The sequence below is a fragment of the Elaeis guineensis genome, chromosome 8 (assembly GCF_000442705.2).
Source record: "Elaeis guineensis isolate ETL-2024a chromosome 8, EG11, whole genome shotgun sequence".
Taxonomy (NCBI): Eukaryota; Viridiplantae; Streptophyta; class Magnoliopsida; order Arecales; family Arecaceae; genus Elaeis; species Elaeis guineensis.
The window spans coordinates 8,716,907-8,735,972 of record NC_026000.2 but is presented as its reverse complement, the minus strand read 5'-3'; the positions used below and the strand labels follow the sequence as shown (position 1 = coordinate 8,735,972).

Here is a 19,066-nt window from a genome sequence, read left to right as displayed (position 1 = left end):
TCACTGGAGGGTCGGGTCACGGGAATTTGGGATACCTCGCGATACGAGCACCTGAACCCCGTCTTTACGAAGAGGAGTCCACCTTGAGAGCGACGCTTCCCGCCAGCGTCTCCGTGGACCAAATCAATGCGGAGTTATTCCCAGCACAATTTCAAACTATGGGACTTCGATTTCATCAGAACCGTCCGATCTAAAGACACCTTTGACTAAGAATCCTGTGTCAGATTTCCTAGCCGGTTTCTCCGGTCACCCCTCTCCCCTTATAGTCAGTCCCCTCCGTCTCCCCTTCCCATCCTCCCCTTCTCCAACCCACTGTCTCCCCACTTTCCTCTTGTCTCTCTGACGGTCGTCTAGTGTTCTTAGTTTCATTTCGATCTCATAGTCATAGGGCTTTCCCGTATCTCGTCGATCGCCGATGGCTGTTGACCTGATGGGCTACGCGAAGATGGACGACAAGATCGCGATCCAGGAGGCGGCTTCCGCTGGGCTCGGGAGCTTGGAGCACCTGGTCTTCCAGCTCTCCCACCAGAAATCGCCGTCCGACTGCAGGGAGATCGCCGATCAGACGGTCTCCAAGTTCAAGAAGTTCATCTCGATTCTCAACCGGACCGGCCACGCCCGCTTCCGCAGAGGGCCGCCTCCGACGGCGCAGCCCCTGACTTTCTCCCCGGCGGCGCCGCCGCAGGCGAAGCAGCCACAGCCGCCCCCTCCGCCTCCGCCGGCCCCCCAGGCCCTAACCCTGGACTTCACCAAGCCCAACCCGACCCCGTGCACCGGGATAGCCGCCGTCCAGTACTCAAAGGAGAACTTCAGCATCTCGGGCCAGCTCTCGTCGGCGAGCTCCTCCTTTCTCTCGTCGATCACCGGCGACGGAAGCGTCTCCAACGGCAAGCAGGTTTCGTCCGTCCTCCCTCCGGTCGCCCCCGCGGCCTCCGCCGGCAAGCCGCCGCTCTCGTCCTCCTACAAGAAGTGCCACGGCCACGCGCATTCTGAGGTGGCTACCGGAAAGTACGCTGCCTCCGGCGTTCGCTGCCACTGCTCCAAGAGAAGGTGACGCGAAAACCTCCTTTGACCGGCGCATGTTATCAAATTCCTGCCCTCTTGTCTAACCTACGCATGCTTCTTAACTGAATCAGGAAATCTCGGGTAAAGAGGACGATACGAGTGCCAGCGATAAGCTCGAGGATGGCGGATATCCCACAGGACGAATACTCGTGGCGGAAGTACGGACAGAAGCCGATCAAGGGTTCTCCTTATCCCAGGTAACTATGCTCCCCCCTTCTCAGTCGTCCGATGATTTTCGTTTGCTGACGTGGTCTTCATCAAGTCCGTTAATTTTTTTTTCTTCATCTAAATCCAGGGGATATTACAAGTGCAGCAGCGTGAGGGGGTGTCCGGCGAGGAAGCATGTGGAGAGGGCGTCGGACGACCCTTCGATGCTGATCGTAACGTATGAGGGAGAGCATCGGCACACCCAGAACCCTGTTCCGCTGTCCGATCGTAAGCTCATGGTGGAGTCTTCTTGAGATGGGAGGAATGCCGAGATGCGTGATCAAGACCGTCCATCTCGTTTTCCCGTCAATGTGATGTCGCCCTGTGTGTCTTTTTTTTGTTTTCCTTTAAATGTCTCTGTTTTTATGATTTTGTAAAAAATTTTGAGGAGATAAAGAAATTTTTAGGATTGGAAATTCGAGTATTTGCGCCAGAGGTCGGTTGGGAACGGGGCCGTGGGATTGAAGTCCATATGCTTTTTTGAGACTTTTCCGTGCTGCGATTGAAGCGGATTTAAAGCCTAGCAATTTGGAGTCCGGTGTCGTGGGTTCCAAAAAAAAGACGTGGTCTACGGGACCGACCGTAACGTTGCGTAGCAGTCAAAAGATGGGTGGCGGTGGGGCCCCCTGTCCAGCTAATCCTGCCTGCCTTCTGTTGACCAATGTCTCGCTTATCTTCCTCTGTCTTGACTTTTATGCCGCATCGGAGCGTTGGTGGGGCGAAGTCATAGTTGGATGTTAAATTTAGACCGGCAATTGATGGACGCGTTAGGGGTGGAGTCCTTTCGGCCAAAATTAGTATATCCAATCCGCATTTGTTTGGAAAAATGGAATCTAATTAGGTGAACATTTGCAATGACACGGCTCCGTTGTCAATTATGCTAGCTTGAAGCAAAATTATTTGTTAGACTCGACTACTCTCAAAAAATTTCTTCACTCTTTTAAAACCCCCAAGTTATTATTTGTTCTCAAAACCAGGAGTTTCTACAGTGTCAACTTGTTTTCATATACAAATTATTGCTGCTTTCATCACCAAAAAAAAAAAAAAAAATTCATTTCTGGTGAGAAGTATAATTTTGACTTATGCCAGGTGCGCACCAGAAGGGGTGTTCAAGATGCCACGTGTACATCTGTCTCGTGCAAGCCGTGGACTCATGAAATTATTGGAATTAGAATTCGTGCAATCGGATTTTAGGCAGTTATGTCCGGTATGCTAATATATTACTATATCCATCCTTCAAGATCGTAATTACTGAATTAACCAATATTTCAAGACACCGTAAAATAGGTAGATACGTAAACCAATGCTCATTTTATTACAGCACTAACTTTGAAATATGGCAGCATGATTATGAACCAGCATGTGAGGGTAGGTCAACCGTGCTTTAAGAAAAGTCTGAACTACGTTGCTAGTAGACTTGTAAGTGGATAGTCACCAAGCATAGTAGTTTAGTTTATCAACCCAGAATTTGTACACTTCTAATGCTATACTCTTTATGGGACACGATAAAAAAAAGAGAGTTGGAGGGAATTGCATTACAGCACTAGTTTTAAAATGTGATAATATAATAACCAACCAACATGTGAGTGTAGGTCAACTTTGCTTAGGAAAGTTAATCATCAAAAAAAAAAACTTTGCTTAGGAAAGTCTAAGTGATGGTGGTATTAGATTTATAGGTGAGTCGTCAGCTAAGTATGGTAATATGGTATTAGTGGTCAATTACAGGGCACTAGCTAAAACAATCATGCTGTAAAATTATCGATTTTATTATCGTTTACTCAAGAAGCTTCTGTTGATCAGCTGCTCATTGGACCTTCCAATGGGCTTTCTCCGACTTTAAACCAGATATTGTGAACCTTCCAATGCAGAGCAAGAGATTGAATTAAGTTTGGATTCGTGGTTTCGTCCAGACTAACATTATTCCAAGTGGAAGGAAATAAGAATGGGCTTTTGGAAGAACATAGGAGCAATCTAGTATAATATAGTCGGATTTCTGGATGATGAATCCATAATGGACCCGCACATAGAATATTATTCTTAGAGGCAGCTTGCAGTAGAAGTCCTCCACCTACCATGTAGGTAATATATAATGACCACTTGATCAATTATTGTAGTTAGTGCTTGGTGAAGGGTCAAGGGGACCCATTATTTATATTGCCTTTATGCATTGCATTCAGACCAAACCAAGATGTTTTCAATGGTTCTACTGTGCTGCATTTGACTTGAACCACTAGCAAATTAAAATAACTGTATATGAAAAGCTCCATTGTTCAGCTTTGTCCTTGTCTTTTCCTTTCTGTTCTAAATTTTATATCCTCCGTCGTTTTTCTGTAGTTATCCGAACTTAAACCAAATAGGAGATGTAAAAGATCCCCAATCCTCTAGAGAAAAGTGGGAAGAAACACTTGATTGCAAGAAGTAGGCGAGGTTGGTTCTGGAGTCAAATTCTGAAGCCGGACCCAAATTGAGCTATCAGCTCAGAATGCTGAGAAAATAGGAGACTCTACAGCAGCACAACCCAATTAGATGTCCTCTAGTTCTGGGGCAATTTCATTTGCTGGCCTAAGAGTACTGTGGATGTGAGAGTACGGTCAAGATAGTTCTTGGTTTAGTCTCTGGGTCGGCCCCACTGCCACGAAGGAACGTTTATAGAGACCAGTAATGGCGCCCTATCCCTTGGGTTGTTGGAGGTTGGAGTACTTTATTTCATGACTTTAATCTCCTCTAATGTTTATGGTCCCTGTCTCTCCGAGGTCCACCTTTCTCCTGATTCTCACTTGGAGACGAAAGGACTTGAACAATTTGATAGCAACAACTTACTAACTTTGAGGTGCCATTATAGGGCTGGTAATTCGTATTTATGGATCATAAACGGATCGTGTCGATCTAGAGGATCATGCCGATCTAGAGGTATAACACAGATTAGCTCCATCCGAACATGATCCATTTAATTAAACGGGTCGACCTGTGAAATATAAACATGATATGAATATACACGGATTGACACAACATGATCCATCTGATACGATTAATAATCATGTTGATGGATCAAACAGGTACACGATCCGTCCTATGATCCGTTTAACTATTTGACTTATTCACAAAATTTAACTAAAATAATAAAAATTGAGTCAAAAAATTAAAATTATATAAAAATAATTTAGTAACCTACTATACTAATTCACAGCTCTGAATTTCACCATTGTTTGTTTTAGATTAGGATTATAATTTTTTGATTTTTCTCATTTGCTCTTAAATAATCTTTAAAAAAAATATTAAATATATTTAAACATGTTGTGTAACCCGTTAACCTATTTATTTAAACAGATCAAAACGGGTTATGCGGGTTAATCTGCTTAAGACATGAATTTATCGTGTCATAAATGGATCAATCTATTTATGATCTGAATTTATTTATTACAAATCCAAATCTATTTATGTCATGTCGTATCTGTGTCAATGGATCGTGTCGAAAATTATCAATCCTATGCCATTGCATGGAGAACCAATTAACGAGCCAGTGGCCCAGCGGAAAGCATGCAATGGCCAACCTATCGTTTTCTCTCTCAAGTCTCACCCACGGGCCGAGGCCCGCGCACGTCTACAAAAATTGCATAACGCAAACATCTCTCTCTCTATATCTATCTGATATAATTTCTTTTCGGAGCTCTCCTGGTTTCTTATAGATATATATATATAAGATATATATATATATAGCAGGAACCTTACAATAACTATTAATTAACTCATATTCTGTCATGATGGTTTTATATGACGAGAATAACAAAGTTTATTTTAGTGTGTACATGGGTTTCATAGTATATTAAAGATCTCTCTGACTGATCAAGAGAGACCTGAAGCTTGATGAGTAGGTGGCCACGATTAATCATGTCAAGCGATAGATAGTTAAAACTAGATATCAAATGTTGGATTTACTGCTGTTTTGGAGACGATATACTTTGATAAGAAACCAATTTTTTATTTATAGAGTTTCTCAAAATAAAAGCACATGTATTATTATTTTTAATCGAGTATCTCAGTGATTGATGTATTAATTCTTGGTGTTCTTAGATGATAACAGTACATACCATTTTATATTCTTCACTAAAATCAACTATTTTCCCTCATATATTTTTACGATATGATAGACTTCTATACTGGCAATCTTTTATTGTTGCATCGAACTTTATTAGATTATCAAACTTATAAATCAGGGAAGAGTTAAATAATTAAACAGCAATTTGAACTTATATAAAATTCTCCTTTATAAGACAATATTTCTTTCTATTCCACGTAAGATTTTCATCTAGCCAAGAACTCGATTTAATTATATAAGTTTTGGGCATCTCTCCATACAGTCAATATATATATACGTATGCATAACATACATAAATGCATATATATATAAGTTGAAAAGTGTATTTGCGCGCCTCAGAATTATGGAATCAAACCCTACCTACACACCAGAAAGTATACGGGATAGAATGATGGAGTGTTCTGTTGGTGCATGTTTGGATACGCGACATATCACCCATGCATCTTGAAGATGGATCGATGGTTGTCGCTTATCTTGTTGGCTGCTAACATGCCTAGTTTACTAAAGATGATGGGTTGAGATATCAGCAAGCCATCCATTTTCGACACAGGCAATGTGTGTCCACCATCCAAATATGCAGTGGTCTCTGGGGTGCAAAGAAGGATCCCAACTTAGATTTGACCCAGAAAGCTGAACGCTGGGTTCTTTAATCTTCCTCTTTCGTGAACTTCTGGAGAGAGATTAACAAGCATGCTTCGTTTCTCAAGCTCCTACAGATGTCATGCCTGTAAATTTACTTATAGTTGATCACTCATGTCGCCTTCTCGGTTCTACAGTTCTACCGCGTTTCAATTTTATTATATTCAGAGGCGCTTTTCACCAAAGCTTCTCACATGCTGCAGGCTCTCTCTCTCCACCTTTTCAATGAAGCAGCTACTCTTTCTCGAACAATAGAAGGGAATAAGACACTGAACGAAGCCAGTACACGATAAAGAATAAATTTTTTATTTAGAGCTTCTATCATCCGATCATCACCATAAAAAGCCATTCCATGAGGACAAAAACATATATAGATCTTCACAAATTTACACACTTCACTGATGTTCCCGCTTGTGTTTACAGAATGATGGCCTAGCATTCCAGTTCTATTTCAAAAAAAATTGTCCAACGACAAGGGGCAGCACCTTCACGTCACAGGTATCTTACAATCCTAGTATATATAAGAAGTTGCCTGCACCGAAGAAACTCTTCACATTCTTACTCCAGAGCAGTCCTGTGGGCAGCCTAATTCATGACTATTCCTCAATCCCGTTATTTCACCATAGAACTCTGATTTCATGTTTCATGTCTCATAACCAGAAACAGGCTGCAGGCTCTATGCGAAGTGCTTTTACCTTCGTGGCGAAGCTCTGAATGGGGAGAAGAGTCGACGAGGCGAGAACATTCCCACGTACCTCGGGGATGAGATGCCATCAATCGAACGGTAATCCGACAGCAAGAACCCATCTTTCTCATCTCCGATCCCCACATTGCTCCGTATCATCCCACCACTGAATGTCCCACATCTCACCAGCTTTCCGATCCACTTCGTCCTCCTCATCGAATTGGAGCCGACTGCACTCCCCTTCATCATCATTGCACCGAGGTATTCTCGAACGGCCTCCACGCTCTGCTCCACGACCTCCATGGGGGGACACACGAGCGGGTTGCCCTCCGCATGGAATTTACGAAGCTTGGTGAGGCATCCCATGGAGTGGGGCAGGATGGTGATCTTGTTGTAGCTGATGTCGAGCTCGACCAGGGAGACGAGGAGGCCAATGGAGAAAGGTAGGGACTGGAGGTACTGGAAGTTCTGACTCACGTTTAGGACCTCGAGGCGGGTGAGGTTCTCGAGGTCATCAGGCAGGGAGCGAAGGCAGTTAAGGCGGGCATCGAGGACTCGGAGGGAGGTCAGGTGGGAGGTCGAGTTGGGAAGGAACGCCAGCTTGTTGGAGTTTACGGCGAGCTTCCTGAGGTTGGTCAGCTCGAAGCCGATGGTATCCGGAAGCTTGGATAGCTTGTTGAAGTTGGCTATCAGCTCCTCCAAGGCCCTGTTAAAAGTGAGGGAATGGTTATAAGGAGTGTTACTACATTCTTACTAAAACTAACAGACCAAAATTGATTGATAAGAAGAATGAAAGGGAGCAGTAGGTTTGCATGGTGTTTTCCTTCAGTTGAAATTAAAGTGATCATGGGTTAGGATTTATGCTTAATTTTTGTACTCCTTCATGGATAGATGCACTACTTCCAAAATAATTGCCAATTAATTATAAGAAGAAACTAATTTTAAGGTGCTTAGAGTTGCAAAACAAGTGAAGAACTAAATCAGTCCTAGTTCGAAGAGAGTAGTGGTAGAAGAATAAGGGAGCGATTTCATATCATAGTTACGTACGTAGGAAATGATACTGGCTCTCCTATTTGCCTCCGTAAACCTCACTATCAAAATATACTTCCAAGAATACCGAATCCATTATAAAGCGGCCTTCAAACGTATAAACAATTTCTGCAACCCTCAACGCCATTACCCTTGAACAATAATCATCTAAAAGCTAATATTTAATATTTTGTCAATATGTCCAGGGGGAAGCGCCTTACGTCCTCCAACTTCTCAAAATAATAATAATAATAATAATAATAATCATCACCATCATCTAAAAGCTGAAAATGCTAGTTTATATTCCATAATTTGTTTCTGCACCCCCTAACGATAGGAAATTTGGAAAGCCTACTTTGTACAATAATATTTTTTTTTCCTCTCAATCATCCAGACCTAATCTCAAATGCACACTGGCCGTTTAGACCTTACCCATTTTCCTGTTTAGAATTTCAGAGATCAGGCATTGCTTGATACCAATTGGATGCTATTTTTGATAAATACTAGCTTTTTTTTTCCCCCAATTGGACATGATATATATGTTGGTTATATTTATAATTCAGTTATAGTAATCAATACATAAAGTATCATTCATAGTTCACTATAAATAATTGTTAATAGATCATATAGAATGAGACTTAAGAAATTATAGTACCTGAAATGCCTTCTGCTATCGCTTTCGTCTACTGGGAAAAGAAGAAAACAACGATAATGTTGCTTACAGACAATCTTCTTTCAATTACCGAAATGAATAATAATTAATTCCTAATAACTTCTTACACCTCATGTCGCCCTCTTTATTTTTCTTATAAAAACAAGATATTTTTTTTGTAAAAATAAGTGATGCTATTTCTATTTGAACCACTCTTCTTTCTTTACACCTTATGTTGCTCTCTCTTCTTACAGAAACATAACAAATATTTTCTGAAGACGGATGACGCTGTATCCATTGGAACCACGTACTCTTTCTTGCATGGTACTCGATATATTTTAAGAAATGGCGCAAAATAAAGAACTTGAGGATCGAGGCTAAGGTTGTGGGTTTTTATGTTTACCGGCAGTCCTCGATGGTCTTGGGAAGGGACTCGATAAGGTTGCCAGAGACATTGAGGACCTTGAGCTTGGAGAGACACCCGAGGGAGTTAGGTAGCACCTTCAGCTGGTTAGAGTGCACATCAAACACCACCAGGTTCAGTAGCCTCGCCGTCAGCGACTCGGGGATACTCTGCTTCCCATCAATTAATCAACAAGCACCAGACAACAGGGGAAGCGTTAAACAATTTTATTTTTATTTTTTGATGGAAGTGGAGGCCAAAAAAAAAAGGGGGGGGGGATATATTAACCACAACAAGAATCCAGACAGAAAAATGAAAATATAAAAGATATCATACATCTCAGGAGATCCATAGTTTTGGGAAGAAGTCCGAAATACATCAAAATGCTCATGTTTCTTCTCTACTAAAGATAAAAAAAAAATACCAATTCAAAAAAAAAGCTAACATACAATAGTGACTAATTATAAAAAAGAAAAGCCTGATGGGTCATTATCTATTAAGTCCTTTTCCAAAATATTAACTAAAGATCCCATTTTTAGCAAATATGGCTTTTGGTGCCGACTCCTCAAGGAGAAAGGGGAAAGATTAAGAAAGATTTATGATGCTGAGAAAGCTAACCCCGAGATTGTTGTTGGAGAGGTCAAGCTTGGTGATAGAAGTCAGGTTGACAGAGAGGTTGGGGAGGGCGTCCAAGGACAATCCACTGAGGTCCACCTTCTGGGCCTTCTCCAGTTCCTCCCCTGCTGCCACCATCTTCCTCCCCTCCATCCTCATCTCTTCTCTTCATCACACCCGCCAAAAAGCCATTACAAAACAAGAAAGTCAGAAACCAGCCACCCACAAACCAACACAAATAAGCACAAAAACACATGAGAACTCCATTAAAAACAACGAAAATAATCAAAACAGACCAACTTATTCATTCCAGGCCTCACCTCTTCCAAGTGAAGAAAATTTAAACGCGCAAAAAAAATAAAAATAAAAAATAAAAGAAACAACAAGTGGGAACAAGATACCGGGAGGGGGCTTGGAATAGGAATTAATGGGTGTCGGTTGGGAGGCACGGGTGGGGTGAGAGGCGTTAAATACCAGGAGATTGAGGAGGGGCTTCCGCGTACGTACGGATGTACCGTGGGTGTTGACACGTGTGCCTGACGCGAGACTGTCTAGGGGCACGTTTTGCCGAAGAAAAGTCAGCCCCGACGGCCGGGCCACCACTCTCTCACCCCCTCGAGGGGCCGGTGGAACGGTCGCCCGCGGATAACGGGACTGCATTTATCTCTCTGAACCAAAATAATTATTATGTATTATATATATATTATTAACTGCCAAAAAAAAAAAAAACTGAAGATGCACTTGGCGATCCAATCGTATTTCCGACTTGTTTGGTTCATGCAATCGAGATCAGATTCAACAAATTAATTAAATAAAAAAAATATTTTTAAAAAATTAATTAAACATAGTAATGTTTTTGAAAGATTAATCTTTTAAATATACTTGATAGGATGAGATTTGAATATTAAAAAGGGTGTTGTGGTTGGATTTTGAAAAATTAAGACATTCTATATTTCTTTTATAATAGTAATGAGAATCGGCTTCCTTCAATCAAATAATTGGAGCAATAATCATTCATTTCTATTTTTATTCCAAAATACAACTCTTTCCACCTGAGCAAATCATAAATATATTCTATTTAGAGATGGTAGCTAGATGATTTTTCTATACCTGACTCATCATGAATTCTAATATGATAGATTTAATAAAACCTACGTAACTTGAAAAGGATTTGAAATTTAAAATAAACTCGTTAGGAATTAAAATGGATTTGAGATTTGACTTTTGAGTACCGGCTATCCAAATATAATTTGATATGATATATATTTTATATAAAATTTTATAACAAAAAATATATAATAGAAGGTGAAAAAATTATAAATTTAGTATTAATATTGTGGATATGATCATTTATTCAAATTTAATTAAAAATTTGATGTATTATTGATTTTACTTGCTATTACTTATATTCAGGTCATTATACACCTTTCATCTTTTTATCTTTTTGTTTTTAAATTTCAAATCATGCATCTTCTTCGGTTTAAATAATCTGATTTGAATAAAGATTAGTCAGATAGTTTTGGATATCGTATGGCTTTATTATTTTTATTGCGGTGAGTTTGAAATTTTTAATAAATTTTATGAATATGCTACCCGTTGTGATTTCAGATTTCTATTCCTATTGAGGAGTTTGGAGGCTTACCATGGAACATCGATCGCCCCGTCCAAATGGTGGGACCCAAGCTGTTTGACGGAAGGGATTGACTAGTGGGGCCCATGAGAGACCGCATGCCAGACCAGCAAAGCGTCGTCCAGTTATTTAACGGCCGCGAGGACAGTGGATTAGAGGATGTCGAGCTGTGTGTTTGCTGTTAGGACAGAAGTACAGAGCTGACCGTCCTCGCCGCACGCCTGTGGATCATCACATGCTCTCCAACGAATCAAATCCTCTTAAAACGTGGTCGCCACCTGCCCCCTTGACATCCTCCCCCAATTTGGAACTTTGGAGGCTGCAATTTAATGCATTGTAAGGTTGCAAATGGGTTGAACCAAATGTTTGACTTCGTTGTTCCAATTTTACATCCGTCATGGACACCATTTTAGTTTATGGATGGTTTCTCAAACATGCACAACTTGCAATACATAGCACATGACGTGCCAGTCATGATCTGCTTTATGGTAATCGTCCGACAGCAATATGCAATGTAAGATATGAACTCATGTAAATATTACCATCCATCACATGTTGCCATCTACATTGCTTTCAGGTGACCATCAATGACCTGAACTGTGTTTTGGCCTCATCTTTTGATAACAAATGATATAGTCTAACTCAACTTGCACTCAGTTTTATTCTTTCCTGGGTTGCAGCCAAATTTGAGATGCAGAGTTTGGTATATGTCATGAAATGAGATTAATATACAAACCTAGTAAGATCTTGTTGTAACCATTTGTGTTAGATCAAGAAATATGAAACCAAAAGTAAGGGCCTATCACGTTTTAAAAGGAGACCTATATGTCATGAAATGAGATTAATATACAAACCTAGTAAGATCTTGTTGTACCCATTTGTGTTAGATCAAGAAATATGAAACCAAAAGTAAGGGCCCATCACGTTTTAAAAGGAGACCTAGTCCGACTCTCTCTAGTTGAATGCACCAGATGGAGTATCAACCATAGACACAAAACAACTCGGGCTACTTTTTTTAATGAAATTGGCCTCCCACGGAATATTTCCACCTGCATGCTTTTCGATGAAAAAGGTCATAAATGATGAGGGCATGGTTTATTGGGCAGAACACAGCCCTTGCAAACTCTTTAGCATCGTTAGCCCTTCAATTATAGTATAATTAAAAAATATATCAAGAGTTTGGATTCATCTAGAGCAATTCAATAATGGCCATTGCAATAGATGGATGATTGGATATTGGACCTTTCTAATTCAACCTTGAATTGGGGATGATATAGACTTAATAATCAATGCCTTAAATGTAAGAGGTAGGGTATTTCTACAACCAATCCTGATCACTTTGCTAGGATATATTTTTTAAAAAAATAAAAAAAAATAAGCACCATATTTTCACATCTTTATCTTATGGAGTTTAGGATGCTCATATTCATAATAATATATAATAAGAAAAAGAACGAGAATAACAATAACAACAATAATAATAACAATAACTACTACTACTATTATATGGTCAAATCAAGATACAATTAAATGGTCTTTAATGGAGAACAAGGGTCAGATGGTGGATATGGGAGGACAACATCTTCTTATCAAGATATTAGAAAGGAAATGAAATAGGAAACCAAGATACTACTAATAGCTATTGCTATAAGAAATGAAAACTCTAATCTAGTAGCAAGAAGAGATGCAAGAAATTGATTATATTTTAATTTATGCTTAGAAGCAAAATCTTGTCTCTATTGGAGTTGCCACTGTAGACTATGCCATAAGCGTAGAAGTCATCTTTTAGTTTGAGGTGAGCTAGAAATCTAAGAGGGATCCATCTTTAAATTGGATCTGCACTAGTGGTGGAAAGGACTCCAGGTACAACCCACATCCCCTTCATGAAGAACGCCTTGGAGACAAATAGACGTCCTATATCTAGACTAGAGTTTCATGCTGAGATGCAATGAAAAAAAAAAAAAGAGCATAAGAGGAGAAGAGAGACATGTAGTGCCCAACGTACCCCTGTTGATGCTCCTTCTTTCTTAGTTGCAAGAGATTAAGCAGGAATAAATGTTAGAACTTCTGGAGCTTGGGTAGAAGTAGAAGAAAGCATGGTGTATGTAGGGGGTGAAGGTTAGGATTTCAAGTAGGAGTTTTGGTAGAATCTCCCTCATACATCCTAATTTCTTTGAAATTCAATGAGAGATAGGATAGTCTTTGATGCAAGGATTGTCACTAGATTAAAAATCATTTACGTTAACGTGTTAGATTCAAGGGTTAGAATGCAAGGAAGTCATAGGAGAGAGAGAAGAAGATTTAAGAGTCATGATGAAAGCTCTTTGAAAGTGGCTAAAATCAATTTGAGATGACAAGCTCTTATTAGCTAGAGGAAGAAAGGAGAGGATCATGGAGATGTATGGCTAGGATTCGAGGAAGTTGTGTTTCTAGGTCATGTTCCGTGAGAACACAGAATTCGCTCGAGAGAATTATCCATGATTTGCCACCAGGGACTACGGTACTTCATGATTCATATAAAGCGAAATCGGCACCCTCAGCCGTTTCTATGAGAAGCTGGCGTCAATCATTGAACTGAGCTCCGGTCCTACGGGGAAGCGGCATCCCGATCCACCGTTCACACCACTGTTATTAAACCCGGCCCGGCTCGGCCGATTGGACCAAAAATTCGATGACCCGATCAGAAGACCGGACCGGTTATCTAATTAAACCATTTATGCTTAAAATCCGGTTAAAACCGTATGAATCGGTCGGTTGAATCGTGAACCGTCTGACCCGGTCTAACCCGATTGAGCCGTAAAATTAAAAATTAAAATTTTTTGATTTTCACGATCGACAGTTCGACTTCCCTTTCCGTCGTCCTTTCGTCTCTTTGTTCCCGAGCTCAAACCCCAGCGGCCCAGCCTCAACCAGTCAGCCCATCTTCCCTCGGCGACGAAATCAGCAACGGCAGCCGGCAGCGAAGGAGGAGAACCGAGTCTTCTTCGTCTCCGGTGAGTAATCTAACTCTTTTTTTTTTTTCCAAATCTCCGGAGTCCGGCAGCTCTGCTCTGTCCGCTTCCTCCAAGGCTCCAACCACTTCCTCCGTCCGCTTCCTCCAAGGCTCCAACCGCGAGTCCGCGACCGCCCTCCTCTGCTCGCCCCCTCCCCTCCAGAGTCCGGACCTCCCTCTGCCTCTTTCTTCTCCGCTCGACCGCCTTCGCCCTCCGCCTCCTCCTCCTCCGCCGTCCGCCTCCTCTTCCTCCGCTCGACCCCCTCCCCCCTCTGCCTCCTCCTCCGTCGGCTCCTTCCCCCCTCCGCCATCTCCTCCTCCTCCATACGCTCGACTCCCTCCCCCCTTCCCCCTCTGCCTCCTCCTCCCTCGGCTCCCTCCCCCTTCCGTCGCTTCCTTCTCCTCCTCCGTACGCTCGATCCCCTCCCCCTTCGGCCTCCTCCTCCGCTCCGTTCCCTCCTCCCTCCGCCTCCTCCTCCTCCTCCGTACGCTTCCCCCCTCTGCCTTCTCTGCTCAGCTCTCTCCCCCCTTCGCATCTTCCTCCTCCTCCTTCATTGACCCGTCGGTTTAACCATTGACCCGATGGTTGGACCGCTGATCCACTAACCCGATGCTTTATTCGGGTTAAGGTCCAGGCCAAGTTTAATAACAGTGGTTCACACGCTTCCCCTACTTGTTAGCAAAGTTATTAAACCCGGCCCGGACCTTAACCCGGATAAGGCACCGGGTTAATGGGTCAGCGGTCCAACCGTCGGGTCAACGGTTGAACCGGCGGGTCAATGCACAAATCATAAAATCTAAAATTTAATAACCTGTTTATATCCAGAAATACAATAATAATCCTGATAATATATATTCCAATGCTACAAGTATCAAAATACAAATGAAACAAAACTGTAATCCTATAAATACAAATAATTAGACTAAAATATTGATGAATATAAAGATTTAATGGCATAAAGTTATAAATGCATAATAACTAGTAGTTTAAACTTTAAAACATAACCATCCACATCTGCTAGCAAAATGAAAAGTTTTAACAAACAAGTACATAATAATGTACGACATTTCACTTTAATATCTTTAAAAAAAAAAAGTTAAAAGTGATAAACAAGTACACAACATAAAAATTCAAGCTAATGGACTGAAATTTATGTCAATATTTGCAAAAACATCTTCTTGAGTTGCAATGTTCTCATCTCCTCCATCTTCTCTCCTATTCGCATCATTTCCATCATTTTCACCATCATCACCATCCAAATCTTCCAAGTTCAATATATCTACAAAACCATAATTTTAACAAAAAGTTAAAAAGAAAAATCATATGTAATAAAATTATAATAATATTTTATTCATAAACTATATAATAAAATAATTCGCTCATCATTATTATTATTTTCTTGAATAGAACATGATGCCAATTCACGGTGAAAAGTTTCTAATTCCTCACTAGTTAACTCCGATGGCTTATCGACTAATATCCACGCATCATTATCACCAAACAATTCAAAGTCAATAGGATCATAGTTGCGACCCTTGAAATAAAATCTGTATTTAATATTTGTTAGTTTGAAAATTAAATAACAAAAAATAAATACAAGCAATTGGATATCATTCACAATAAAATTACCTTTGTTGTAGTCTCAAATTGTAGTGCACAAATACTAGATCATTAAGCCTTTGATGCTCTAACCTATTTCTCTTTTTAGAATGAATATGTTCGAAGATGCTCCAATTTCTCTCGCACCCGGATGCACTACAAGTTTGGCTTAAAACACGAATAGCTAACTTTTGCAAATTAGGTGCACAACTTCCATAGGTGACCCACCATTCATCTAGATACAAAATATTATATTTGTTAAAATAGAATGTAATTGAAAAAATTTTATATCAATAAAACTAATGAAAGCATAAGAACATAACTAAGGAACAAGCTTATCTGGAGCCAAGCGACTTCGATCATTTATAGCCGATGAGCGTCCAAAGTCATTTTCTGCATTTCTAAATAATCTCATCTCATTAGTTAAGTTCCCCTGCAAGGTTGGATTACCAAATAAATATCTCTCTATGACATCTAAGAGTCCAGAAACACTACGAGGATGTTTATCCATAAGTTCTGAGTCATATTGAAAACAGGGATTCAACCAAAACCCAGCTGCATGAAGATTTTGGTGTAATTGCAAATCCCACCGAGAATCAACTATTCTCAAATAAGGTTCAACTACAATCTTTCTCCTTCTAAATCTCTTGATCATTTCATCTCTAGCTTGATGCATAGCATGATACAAGTAACCCATTGAAGGTCTATCATCACTGTCAACAATCCTCAAAACTCGAATTAAAGGCTCTGTTAGTTTAACAATGGTAGCACATTCATTCCAAAAAAGAGAATTAAGCACGTCATCGGTGAGCTTTTTTCCTTTACTATCTTTAGCATAAGCTGAAGTTGTCCACTCTCTAGAAGTCACCATTGCTCTTAATGCATCTTTGTGGCCCAATATGCTTTGTAAAGCAATAAAATTGGTAGCAAAACGTGTAGGTGCCGGACGAATTATCTCCTTTCCACCAGTAAATTTTTTCATCAAATATAAAGGATAACAATGATTATAAATATATTTTGTGATATCTGCAGCATGGGCTACGGTGTTCTTCACTGAAACTAACTTGCCAATGTCTTGCATGATGAGATTAAGACAATGAGCAGCACAAGGTGACCAAAAAAGTGTAGGAAAGTCTTGCTCCAACTTTTTACCTGCAGCAACATAGTTTGCAGCATTATCAGTCACTACATGAACCACATTTTCAAAACCAACGGACATGACAATTTCTTTGAACAACTTATACAACATATCAGCTGTCTTTGAGGTATCTGAAGCATCCACACTTTTCAAAAATACGGTCCCTCTAGGACAATAAACTAAAAAATTAATCAAAGTTCTCCTACACTGATCTGTCCATCCATCAGCCATGATTGTGCATCCTGTTTTCTTCCATGTGGCACGAAAGCTTTCAACATACTTTTTCACCTCATCAACATTCTTGGTTAACAAATAACCACGAACAGAATGAAAATTTGGAGCTTTGTAACCCGGCCCCATACTAGCTATTGCATCTATCATGCACTGATAATACTTAGAGTTGACAGCATTAAATGGCACACATGCATCTATCATCCATTTTGCCACTGCAAGATCACACCTTTCAACTGCTTCTTTGTTTTGCAACAAGCTTTTTATAGTTGGTTGAGCACCAGGAGTTGTTCTGGGCATGAAATAATTTCCAATTGTTCCTAGTTGTTTTCCTTTTCCACCTTCTATATTTTTACCTCTTGTAGGTAATACATTACCCGTAGACTTGTTTGATGAGGGAGGAATTTCTTGTATGTCATCATCTTCACCTAATTGCCTATAATATACTTGTTCCTCATGTTCCTTATGCCTTGCACTAAAGGGATTGTAATCTTCACCCATTTCCTTTGTTCTTTTCTTCTTCTCACTAATAGCTTGAATATTTTGTATCATTTGATGGCGAATATCCGCCGGCACCTTGCGACATGGTTCTACTTCTCCTTTTACTCCCGCAAGATGTTGTTTGAAGCGATTGATTCCACCACCAGCAAATGACTTTCCACAATACAAGCATGCCAACTTCATCCTTTTGGTATTACCACTAAGTTCAGGAGCTTCTCTATAATGATTCCATGCAGGATCACTTTTACCTCTAACCCCAGTTATTTGAGTGGATGAAGTATTACTTGAATCATCCATGGATGGCATACTTCCCTCAACAGAGGCCATTTTGATAATCTACAAAGAAAATTAAATTAAGCTATAATTTATAAGTAGAAGATAAAATAAATAAATAACAAGATGAAGTCATCAACATCTTCTTTCATTTCTATCCAAATTTTTTTTTCCCATGATCCTATAGAGTCAAACTCATGGTGATCACAGATTATAGAAATTAAAAAATAATATTTAATATTTATCGGGTCAATCAACATAGCATCATTAAAAAAAAAATTTTTTTCATGTTCACGGAACGGAATGTGTTTACTGTACTGTGATGTTTACAGTAATACAGCTGCAGTAAAACTGTTTAGTGTTTACAGTAATACTATCCGCAGACAGTCACAGGCTCCTGCTCACAGGTCACAGCATTTAAAAAAAAAAAAAAAAATTCGCCGTGTCTGCGGCTGTATACGGAGGAGGAGGAGGAGGCGGCGGAAGGGGGAGGAAGGCGGACGACCGACGGCCATATGGAGGAGGAGGAGGAGGAGGAGGAGGATGCGAAGGGGGGAGGGAGCCGAGTGGAGGAGGCAGAGGGGGGAGCGTACGGAGGAGGAGGAGGCGGAGGGGGGAGGGAACGGAGCGGAGGAGGAGGCCGAGGGGGGAGGGGGTTGAGCGTATGGAGGAGGAGAAGGAGGCGGCGGAGGGGGGAGGGAGCCGAGGGAGGAGGAGGCAGAGGGGGGAGGGAGTCGAGCATACGGAGGAGGAGGAGATGGCGGAGGGGGGAAGGAGCCGACGGAGGAGGAGGCAGAGGGGGGAGGGGATCGAGCGGAGGAAGAGGAGGCGAACGGCGGAGGAGGAGGAGGCGGAGGGCGAAGGTGGCCGAGCGGAGAAGAAAGAGGCAGAGGAGGGCGAGCAGAGGAGGGCCGTCGCGGACTCGGGGTTGGAGCCTTGGAGGAAGCGGACGGAGCAGAGCTGCCGGACTCCGGAGATTTGGAAAAAAAAAAAAGAGTTAGACTGAGATTACTCACCGGCTGATCGGAGACGGAGAAGACTCGGTTCTCCTCTCCTCCGCTGCCGGCTGCCGCTGTTGATTTCGTCGCCGACGACGCCGAGGGAAGATGGCGGACTGGCTGAGGTTGGGGCCCTTGGGCCGCTGGGGTTTGAGCTCGGGAACAAAGAGACGAAGGGACGGGGACGACGGGAGGAAGCCAGGAAGTCGAACGATCTCGAATCATAATTTTGATTTTTAATTTCACGGCTCAATCGGATTCGACCGGGTCAGATGGTTCACGGTTCAACCGGCCGGTTCATACGGTTTTAAT

General features: G+C 41.3%; 3 protein-coding genes across 4 annotated transcripts; 1 reads left to right on the top strand and 2 right to left on the bottom strand.

Moving 5' to 3' along the window:
* Nucleotides 1-288: 288 nt before the first annotated feature.
* LOC105050398 (probable WRKY transcription factor 17) lies at nt 289-1,688 on the top strand. Its single transcript, XM_010930396.4, has 3 exons — nt 289-1,050; nt 1,137-1,262; nt 1,361-1,688. The coding sequence occupies exons 1-3, from the start codon at nt 416-418 to the stop codon at nt 1,524-1,526; spliced, it is 927 nt and encodes a 308-aa protein (XP_010928698.1). The 5' UTR covers nt 289-415; the 3' UTR covers nt 1,527-1,688.
* A 4,672-nt stretch (nt 1,689-6,360) lies between these two features.
* Nucleotides 6,361-9,834, bottom strand: LOC105050399 (plant intracellular Ras-group-related LRR protein 1). 2 transcript variants are annotated; one of them, XM_019852074.3, is made up of 4 exons: nt 9,793-9,834; nt 9,395-9,557; nt 8,777-8,946; nt 6,361-7,398 (listed from the first exon to the last, which is right to left on the bottom strand). In XM_019852074.3, exons 2-4 carry the CDS (start codon nt 9,548-9,550, stop codon nt 6,699-6,701), a joined length of 1,026 nt encoding a protein of 341 aa, XP_019707633.1. In that variant the 5' UTR covers nt 9,551-9,557; nt 9,793-9,834; the 3' UTR covers nt 6,361-6,698. The 2 variants fall into 2 exon arrangements, with proteins under 2 accessions (XP_019707633.1, XP_019707632.1); XM_019852073.3 differs by having other exon boundaries at nt 9,712-9,831.
* A 5,881-nt stretch (nt 9,835-15,715) lies between these two features.
* On the bottom strand, nt 15,716-17,296 carry LOC140851131 (uncharacterized). The gene has a single exon (XM_073242681.1). It carries the CDS (start codon nt 17,280-17,282, stop codon nt 15,936-15,938), a length of 1,347 nt encoding a protein of 448 aa, XP_073098782.1. The 5' UTR covers nt 17,283-17,296; the 3' UTR covers nt 15,716-15,935.
* Between the last annotated feature and the right edge of the window lie 1,770 nt (nt 17,297-19,066).

Coding starts and splice junctions, on each gene's coding strand:
- LOC105050398 (XM_010930396.4), top strand. CDS start 416: ATGGCTGTTGACCTGATGGGCTACGCGAAGATGGACGACAAGATCGCG. Junction 1,051..1,136: donor TGCCACTGCTCCAAGAGAAG/GTGACGCGAAAA, acceptor TAACTGAATCAG/GAAATCTCGGGTAAAGAGGA. Junction 1,263..1,360: donor AAGGGTTCTCCTTATCCCAG/GTAACTATGCTC, acceptor ATCTAAATCCAG/GGGATATTACAAGTGCAGCA.
- LOC105050399 (XM_019852074.3), bottom strand. CDS start 9,550: ATGAGGATGGAGGGGAGGAAGATGGTGGCAGCAGGGGAGGAACTGGAG. Junction 8,947..9,394: donor TCTCCAACAACAATCTCGGG/GTTAGCTTTCTC, acceptor GATGGGAAGCAG/AGTATCCCCGAGTCGCTGAC. Junction 7,399..8,776: donor AAGACCATCGAGGACTGCCG/GTAAACATAAAA, acceptor CACTTTTAACAG/GGCCTTGGAGGAGCTGATAG.
- LOC140851131 (XM_073242681.1), bottom strand. CDS start 17,282: ATGCCCAGAACAACTCCTGGTGCTCAACCAACTATAAAAAGCTTGTTG.